Source organism: Mesitornis unicolor, unplaced genomic scaffold (assembly GCF_000695765.1).
Source record: "Mesitornis unicolor isolate BGI_N332 unplaced genomic scaffold, ASM69576v1 scaffold41420, whole genome shotgun sequence".
Taxonomy (NCBI): domain Eukaryota; kingdom Metazoa; phylum Chordata; class Aves; order Mesitornithiformes; family Mesitornithidae; genus Mesitornis; species Mesitornis unicolor.
This window is the reverse complement of record NW_010157208.1, coordinates 382-10,103: the sequence shown is the minus strand read 5'-3', so window position 1 is coordinate 10,103 and position 9,722 is coordinate 382. Positions and strand designations below refer to the sequence as shown.

Genomic DNA, 9,722 nt, shown 5'->3' with positions numbered 1-9,722 from the left:
TTTTGTTTTCTTTGCAGAAATAGACAATGTGGGGCAAGGTCACATCCAGCTGGCGCAAACCCTTCGGGAGGAGGCAAAGAAAATGGAGGAATTTAGGGAAAAGCAAAAACTGCATCGGAAAAAGGTCAGGGATCCCCTCTGTGCCCCTGATGTCTGCTGTTGCCTGAGCTCCTTCCTATGTGTTGTAACCGTGTTGGTGAACTATGCAGCAACCTCCCACTTCCTTCTCCTCACTGCCATGTCTGCTGCTCTGAGCACGTTTTGGGGCCAGTGATAGCAGGGGGCTCAGTTCCAGGGATGCCAGACTCAACCAGGGACGTTTTTAAAGCATATATATAGTGCTGTATGATCTCCATAGTGTCTGCTAAAATTGCCAAGCTCTTTAACTTCTTCTGACTTGAAATTCCTTTGTCTGGAAAATGAGAGAAAACTGCTAGAACCTGGGGGTAGTTTGGAACTAGCAGAGGGGTGTGGGCTTCCCTATTTTGCTAGACGCTATGGAGATGATACAGTATTACATATTGCTAGGATTTCATTTCACAGAATCACAGAATCACAGGATGTGAGGAGTTGGACAGGCCCTGGAAAGCTCCCCCAGTGCAACTCCTGCCAGAGCAGGATCACCAGAGCAGTCACACAGGAACACGGCCAGGGCTTTGGGGGTCTCCACACAAGGACACTCCACAACCTCTCTGGGCAGCCTGGGCCATGCTCCATAACCCTCACACTCACAAACTTTGTCCTCATCTTCAGCTTGAACCTCCTGTGCTCCAGCTTGGGACCATTGCCCCTTGTCCTGGCATTGGCCATCCCAGAGCAGAGCCTGGCTCCTTCCTCCTGACACTCGCCCTTTCCAAATTTATAAACATTAATGTTAATATAAACATTTGTAGAGGTCCTTTAGTTATACAAATGGAGGCTTAGATAGAAGCATAAAAAATAGATTTTGTGAAGATGCTTTGGGTGGATGAAGGTCCTTATGCCCATCTCGATCTGGTCCATGCCTCTTCCTTTCCTAAGTTACGTAGCACATCCTGGAGTTTCGGTGGTCAGTGAAGTGCTGACTCTGGGTCTGTTGTCTTCACAGATAGAGCTGATCATGGAGGCGATTCACAAGAACAGGAATTTGCAGTACAAGAAGACCATGGAGGTAAAGCCGCTGTTTCTTGCCATACGAGTTAATGCTGCTAAAACGCATGTCCAGCTTGCTGGGGCAGACTTAAATGCAAGGGTCTTCCTCCTCTCCGGCAACCCCCTACATATGTGGGGTCTGCTCAGAAAAACTGAGAAGTATGCCAGGGACACATGGATATAAATGATTTAGGTGTCATGAACTTGATTCTCATGAGCTTTTCATCCCAAATGAAAAGCAGCTTGTCTTGTGTGGCCTGTTTTGCCCAAGCAGTAGGGCAGCCTGTGCCTACCTCTTTTCTTGGAGGCTGTGCTTTCCTCCAAACCCTCATGCTTGAGCTGTATGTGGATCCTGTTGCTTGCTGACACACTCCTGCCCCGTTTGGTGACTTTCTCTACTAGGCCAAGCGTCTCTACGAGCAGCGCTGCAGGGATAAGGATGAGGCAGAGCAGGCCGTGCACCGCAACGCAAACCTGGTGACGCAGAAGCAACAAGAGAAGGTACGGACACAGGGGCGGCTATGGGGCAGGGAGAGAAAGGGATGTCTCCTATTGCAGCTCTCCTGCCCCACAGCTCTTCTCCCAGCTGTGGGCTTTGGGGTGAGAGGGGAGGGCTGGTGATGTTCCCTGGTTGGGCTGCAGTGCTGTTGGTGATGTGCCAGGGCTCTCCTCTACCTTTCTTCTCTCTCCCATTTTTGGCAGCTGTTCCTGAAGCTGGCCCAGACGAAATCGGCTCTGGAGGACTCTGGTGAGCATGGAAACGGCAGCATTTGGAGGGTGAGGGAAGCGTTTCCAGGGGCAGGGGCCTGTGACTCCTCAGAAACATGTGGCAAAGACACTGGAGGTGGGCTCCTGCCCTGGAGAGGCACGCGAGGCCCCACCAAAGCTGCTCCTGCAGCATCACCCTCCACCTTGCTGTGTGTCCACGTCCCCCTGCAGCACCCACCCACAACCAAGATCACACATTAACGCTGCTTTCTCGCTGACATCCCAGCCATTTTGGGCTCCACCTTCTAGCAAAGAGAGGTTTTTTTAATTAATGCTCATCAGATGATAATGTGATTCCCCTCGCAGACAGGAGTTACCAGCAGAACGTTAACACACTGGAGAAGATCCGGGAAGAATGGCAGAAAGAGCACATCAAAGCTTGTGAGGTAAATGCCCCAAAATGCCTTCAACATGATGCTCTGGATGTCCACCCCTCGCTGCAGGGGTCAGGGATGGTGCACACTTGCCTTCTCTGTATTCCCCTGGCCGTGAAGCAGTGGGGTGTGTTGCAACTCACCCTGTGTGTGTCTCACACTTGGTTTCTGGATTCAACATCACACTACTTCAATGTTTCCACTGGTTTTTTATTTATTTGTTTTTTCATCTACCACCGTTTAAAATCGACAGAGTCAGTGCACTAAGTAGTTATGTTTTTGCCCATTACCCGGCTGTACATTCAGTGTGGCCATCACATTGAACAGCCACAGTCATCTCTGCACCCCTGGCAACTTGAGGCCAGTATCTGCTATTAAAGCTGCAACACCACCCAGCAGACTCTTTCCAAAACTCTGAAAGACTTTAAATTACTTTAAATGACTTAAAAATTACTTTAAATGACTTTTCAGCAGTCAAAGTGGCAGGCTAGGGACGTTGGCTGGGTGTTCACATGCACTAGGAACCCTTCGCTATGTGTCTCATGGACCACGGGATAGCATGGGAACCCGTCTGAGCTGTTCATCAGCCTAAAGCAGGCTGTCTCATAGCAAAAGAGGTCTAGCAAGGATTTCTGGCACATGCTGAAGAAGTCCAGAGCTGGTGGTGAGAGGACCATGCAGCTGCTCTGCTGCTGACCTGTGTCTTGCAGCAGCTTGTGATCCCTGAGCAAGGGATGGACAGGGTCCACAGAGATCAAGGTTTCATCCCAGATCTTCCCATCCCTAGCTGTGCCAATTCCTTCCCACGCTATTTCTCTTAAGGCTTCTATTTTATTTTTTCCTTTTGAAGTGGAATTTGTTGTCTGTTTTGTGTGGTCTGCGCTGGTGTCTCTGCGCTGGTTTGCTTTTGGTGCTGGGGGTCTCTGGAAGCCTCTGTAATGGTGGGTTGTGGGAAGCAGTAATTTCACTTCCACAGATGGCTCATGTGGAGGTTTTCCACTTGGCCTGTTGCAAAGGTCACAACTGATAAGTGCAAAAATACACCTGGAATGAAAGGTTATCTTTCATGGAAACAGGTAAAGGTGTGTGAAACTGAGGTGCACCAGGCAGCAGATTTCAAAAGACTTATGTTTAAACTGGGTTGTAAAAGGCATGGGTGGGAAAGAGGGGGAAGACCAACCAGTCAATGCACCTTTGTTTTCATTCATCTCCAGTGCTTTTTTATGGCTCCATACGTGTGGGAGGGAAGTGAGCTGGGACCGCAGAACCATGGGGTGCCAAGGGAACATGCACTACCTTTAAGGAGCTGTCTTGGTCTCCCCAGAGGGAGCAGTGTGCCAGGTGACCCCTTCCACATCGGTCCTGCAAGATTAACACTCATCTTTGAAATACCTGGTCCACAGAGGGATGGTTTCTCCTCTGGACAAGCTAGAGGACTTATGGTTTCCATGTTTCCTACAGAAGACCACCACCACCTGCTCCTTGCTGAGGACACTCATCTTTGTAGTGGTACCTGGGGATGAGAAACGTTCAGGATAAAATAGATTTTCTCTTATTTTAAAGCCTTTTTGTCTATGTTGTTACAGTTCTTTGAGACTCAGGAGTGTGAGCGGATCAACTACTTCCGCAACGCCCTCTGGCTTCACGTCAACCAGCTCTCCCAGGACTGCGTCCAGAATGATGAGGTACGTCAGATGTATCATACCTTCTCTACATACCTTCATTTTTCTGTTTGGAAAGCTGAGCTCAGTTTGCTTTCCTGGGCACTGAGCTGTGTTATGCATGAGATGGGCTGTGGCCTTTCATCAGCTGCCAGACACCAGCATGAGTGTGCAGGCAGAAGGTTTTTGTCCAGAGCTCTTGCATGTGAGGCTTTCTCTGGGATTTTCACATTTTTTGAGGGTGGTGAGACCCTGGCACAGGTTGCCCAGAGAGGTGGTGGATGCCCCATCCCTGGAGGCATTCAAGGCCAGGTTGGACAGAGCTCTGAGCAACCTGGTCTAGTTGAAGATGTCCCTGCTCATGGCAGGGGTTGGACCAGATGAGCTCTAAAGGTCCCTCCCAACCCACACCATCCCATGATTCTGTGATTCCCCAACCTTGAAGCTTGTGCCCTGGGTGAGCACTGGGCTTTCACCCTATGTGTGATAGACAATTGGAAAATGCCCTGTTGTTTTTTTGACCTGATGTCTAGAGATGCTTTTTATTTCCTTTTTGCAGAAATACGAGGAAATCCGCAAGAGTTTAGAAATGTGCAGCATTGAGAAGGATATTGACTTTTTCGTAAATTTACGCAAAACTGGAAGTTTGGCCCCAGGTAAGAGCTCAGTCCAATCTCACAAAGTAGTGCTGACTTCCTTGTACTCCTCATGGAGCTGCTGCTCTGATCAGCATCAGTTTGGATGCCAGAAACATTGATTTTACAACATCCGTCCTTTCAGCACCAGTCTCTGCCACTTATCACCAGCCCCTGAAGAAAATCTCCCCTTTCTGTAGCCTTTAATTTCCTGATCAGGCATTTTCCCAGGGAGAGGAAAGCCTTAGCAGCTGAATGTTGATGTTGACAAGTAGTTTATGCTTATAAAATATCTGTACTTCACTACTGTTAACTTTTCCTAGCTCCTGTTCTTTATGAAAACTACTACAATGCACAGAGAAATCCAACTCCTGTGAGAAGTCCGGTTCCTGTGCCCATATCAAGGTAAGGGACATAATGTGCAATTGCAGTTGCTATTGCAAATGATGCTTTCCAAAATAAAATTAAAAAAAAAGCTTATTTTGTTGCTTTCAGTCTGTTGGAGGCTTTAATTGGGAGCATTAGAGGAAAATATTTCCCATGCTCTGTAGTCCATCGCTCTCCACAGCAGAGGCTAAGCCAATTTGCTGTCTATTCTAAGCTCTTCAAAGACACCCTCGAGCCCAGTCTTTTGTTCCCCATTTTGGGGTCATATCTCCCTTCTCATGGGTGGGAATCTTATTCTGAAAGTGCTTGTGGTGAGAATGTGCTCATTTTTCCTTGTGCCAAGCCTCTTTCAGAAGTCCGTTCTGTGGAGGTGAGTGGCTGTGGTGCTCAGACAGCAGAAAAACAAGGCAGTCTCATGGCTTGCCTCCTCTGGGAACAGTCTGAGCTCCCTTTCAGAGCAGCCTTTGGGACCAAGATGAAATCTTTTGGGCTTCCCTGCATGGTTCTCCATGTAATCTGTCTATCTGAGGAGAGATGGATCAGTTCATAGATGTGTGGATTGAGGAAGAAGCAGCAGAGCTGAATTCACTCCTCTGGGACAGAGGAGGACAGGGTGAAGGATGCTTCTGCCAGGGAGAAGATGAGGATTCAGGGCCAAAGACTCTTGCTAAAGATGAGTCTGCCACTTTGGCTGTTGGAGGAGGCCAATTATGGCTTCCTGATGTCTCACCCTGGGCAAAGGCATGTAAAAAGGCATGCCCTGAGGCCCATTGGTGAATGTTTCCCCAACTTAGTGCTCTTTGGTTACGTTTTTCCTCTCGCCCCATGTTTACCAAGCAGGCTGTTGGTGGTGAGCCCACCATGACAAGCCTTGGTACCAGGTCTCCACAAAGCCCACGTTGGCCAAACCATTTGCCTTCCCACCGGCTCTGGGAGGACAGTTTAGGAGCGCAGAGCCAGGGCAATGGCGCCATGCAGATCCTCAGCTTTGTGTTTCCTTCTTTGCAGGAGGGGACCTCTGCCCACTCCAACCACCACGCCAGGTGAGTCACTTGCTTTATGGGGCTTCTGGCCCCCCAGAGGATTTCTCTGCTCTTGCTCTTCCCCTTCATATTACGAACTTTAATGCAGTAAAAGGATTGCTTTAGGTGAAGCTCCTGCTTTGAGGGGTTGTTTGCTGACATTGGAGGCAAAGTTTCACCCAGCAGAAGCTCTGGTCAAAGCCCTGTGCTTAAGGATGTCTAAGCTTGGGATCCCACCAGTTTCTGCAGTTTGTGACCTTCTTTACATAAAGCTGTATCATTCCCAGTGCCACTTCAGTGATGGGACACTGCAGTGGGACTCAGTGAAATGAGGTCCTGCTTTGGCTCTTGGGCAAATCAAGTAATCCCTTTGAGTCATCTCCTATCCCTTTAACACGGGTGGCCAGTCCACGGTGAAGTCTCGTAATGAGAACTTCTCATGAGCAGACCTAATTTTTTTTGCGCTCTGTTTCAGATGAGCCTGATTACGCCACAGTTAACACCTACAGCTTGATACATCACTAATAGCCGCAGTAAGTACTCACATTTGATGAAGAAAGGATTTAATATGAGATGCAGCTACCCGGAGGAGGGCAGTGGAAAAAAGGGCATCAGTTAAGGGATGACATTTTGAAGTGACCGTGTCAGCCCTCCCATCGCTTGTCTGAGCTGGAGCTGTGGTTTATGCACTGTCAATCCTGTTCTGCAGGTTCTCCAGGCAGAAGACACCCTCGATCTGGCCAGGGTGGCAGAGGTGGTGTTTCCAGTTATTCCCAGCCACGCAGTGCTGAAGCGCTTCTCTGTTTTAAGAAAGTATTTGAGGACTCTGGTAATTATTTGTACATTCAGAAAGTGCCTCCTAGAAATCCGTGCCTTTGATCAGCAAACTCCTTCACACTCAAGGGAAGAAAAGGAATGTAAGCAATGGAACCGGACACAGGGAAATCTTCTGTGTCGGAAGAAGTTTTTGATTTGAAATTCTTCTAAAGTGCAGCCACCCGGGAGAGGCTGGAGCCTCCCACTCTCCAGATAACTAAGAAATCATATGTGCGAAGGAGAGTGTTCCGCGATGCTTTGGGCACACTGGTGTGTGTTCAGGGCATATGCATCCCTCTCAGATCTCAGGTCCCTGTTTCTAAAGTCCTTAATTAGTGGTGATTAAGCTTGTAATTTGGATTTAATTTGGTCATGTCTCTCAGGGAGCTTACTTAAAAGGAGCACCAATGGTTACACCATGGGTCTGGCTTAGCTGTACGTATGCTCCATGCTTAAGCAGTGATACTGGAAGCTGATTTGCATCTTGCCTGGTCCAGCAGTCCACAGCGCAGTTACCTAGCGTGAGGCTGTGCTACCACAAACCTGCTGGGAGTCCTGCACCCTACAGCATTGCTGAGGATCTGAAGGAAGCTGCTCAACTCTTCCAACCACTTCTCCAATGAGGGGCTTGTGGTTTTTTGGGGATATCTTTCTCATGGTATAGCTTGTCCCTGGTAGGCTCTGGACACCCCCATTTGGTTAACTTATGGGAACCCCTGAACTTGGACTTAATCTGGCTATGCACCACTGGAAACAAACTTAGCTACTAACACTGGTCTGGTGCCATGAAACTCATTTCCTGACCAGGTCTGCTCAAAGTTCATGCACTTCTTGTTACCACATACATGATTTTGGCTTGGATTCAGAAGCTCACATGCCTGAGGGCTGCTGAGCTCTCTGAAGTCCCTGTGTGTGGTGTTGCTTAACAGCTCCTCAGTGCCTTATGACACAGGCACAGGGACACGGAACACAGTTTAGCTGTCCAAACCCGTTCCTAGGTGACAAGCTTTGGAGCAACGGGAGTATGATGTTCTTCAAGTTGAATCTGCATTACTTCAGTGTGTGCCTAAGTCCATCAGTCCCCAGGGCTTTTACTGTATTTCCTTGTGCAGAGAAGATCACGGCGAGCTTTACCACCTGTAAAGTGCACATGTCAAAAAACCTGTTGTCTTATTTTATTTCTGAAAGACCAACTATACGAATATTCTTCTGAAGAAACCTGCTGTAGTCTTAGTTCTTTAAATACATATTTTAAAAATAACAGTTTTGAGACTTGTGTGCTGGATATGTTTGTTTGGTTGTGGTTTTTTTCAGTGCTGTCACATTCACTTTCTGTCAGGGCTGGGTCTGGTATACCCCAAAAACACCCGAGGATGGTGGTGTGAATTGGCTCTCCTGGAAGGAAGCCTAGAAAAACATACTGTTCCTCAGCTTTTATTTCAGTACTTGCTCAGTACTAAGGCAGTTGTGGGAGAGAGAACACACCAAGGAAAGCTGGCACAAGAACAAGTACACGTGATCAGTCATGAACTGCAAACCTTGTAGAGCTGTTTTCCCTCTGCTCTATAATACATTGCATGGTTTCATTATTTGGATTTTTCAGCTGACTGAGCACAATAGATGATATTAGGCATTTCTGGATGTGAAGGTCCCAAATGAAGCTGAAATTTTGCTTGCACATTCTCTGAATGCACAGAAGCAATCCCCAAAATAAGGGTGCTGGTTCTAAATACACTAACTGTTTGAACAGACCTAAAGCCAAGCAAACCCTGGCTTGGAAGAGGAGTGTGCAGACATGGAACTGGGGAGCAAATCTGTGTGCCCATAAGTGCTGAAGTATCTTTTTATTTTCAGCATCTTCCTTTCCCTGGTTGTCTTCCAAGTGATGCAGAAGACTTTGCCTTCCTCGTAGGCCACTGTGAAGGAGCCCATCCACCTCCTGGGCTCCTATAATGAGGCCAGGCTTCCTCACAGACACCTATAGTGGGGTCTGATCTCATCCCAGACCCTATAGAAGTGCCTGGCATCCCTACAGATCTTGATAATGAGCTGCGCAGCTCCTTCCTTCCCTCCCAAGGGTGCCCCCAGGGAGACAGAGAGAACAAAGGCCTTAATAATGCAACTGCTTTAATAAGACAGAGTAAGAAGATGAATGCAGATAGTGAGTAAATCTTACATCCCTTCAGATGCTGGGCACCCTGCCTTTGGGCAGTCAGACGGAGATCTCTCTTTTTGGTCCTGTGAGCCAATACATAAATTAAACCACGAAAACAGCTCTATTCTATTTCCCCGGTGCTCGGTTTTGGGGCCAGTTCTGTTTAATATACTTTATCAATGATCTGGATGAGGGGATTTTGTGCTCCCTCAGACAGTTTGCAGATGACACTGAGCTGGAAGGGAGTGTTGATCTACCTGAGGGTAGGAAGGCTCTGCAGAGGGACCTGGATAGGCTGAATCCATGGGCTGAGGCCAATTGTATGAGCTTCAACAAGGCCAAGTGCCGAGACCTGCACTTGGGTCACAACAACCCCATGCAGGTGTGGGGAAGAGTGGCTGGAAAAGCTGCCAGGCAGAAAAGGGCCTGGGGATGTTGGTTGACAGTGACTGAACATGAGCCAGCATAGTGTCCAGATGGCCAAGAAAGCCAACAGCATCCTGGCCTGCATCAGGAATAGTGTGGCCAGCAGGAGCAGGGCAGTGATTGTGCCCCTGTACTGGGCACTGGTGAGGCTGCACCTCAAATCCTCACTCCCAGAAGGACATTGAGGGGCTGGAGCATGTCCAGAGAAGAGCAATGAAGCTGGGGAGGGGTCTGGAGCACAAGAATTATGGGGAGCGGCTGAGGGAGCTGTGGGTGCTCAGCCTGGAGAAGAGGAGGGGAGGGGAGACCTTATCGCCCTCTACAACTCCCTGAGAGGAGGGAGCAGC

The 9,722-nt window shown here is 48.4% G+C and overlaps 1 protein-coding gene across 1 annotated transcript; it reads left to right on the top strand.

The window, feature by feature from the left end:
• Positions 1 to 10: 10 nt before the first annotated feature.
• On the top strand, positions 11 to 6,503 carry PSTPIP2 (proline-serine-threonine phosphatase interacting protein 2; the record flags this gene model as incomplete). Its single annotated transcript, XM_010179092.1, has 10 exons — positions 11 to 124; positions 1,088 to 1,150; positions 1,534 to 1,632; positions 1,834 to 1,879; positions 2,206 to 2,285; positions 3,860 to 3,958; positions 4,494 to 4,590; positions 4,893 to 4,974; positions 5,965 to 5,999; positions 6,454 to 6,503. Coding segments are annotated over 10 exons (765 nt in total), but the record flags the coding sequence as incomplete, so codon positions are not given.
• Positions 6,504 to 9,722: the final 3,219 nt, after the last annotated feature.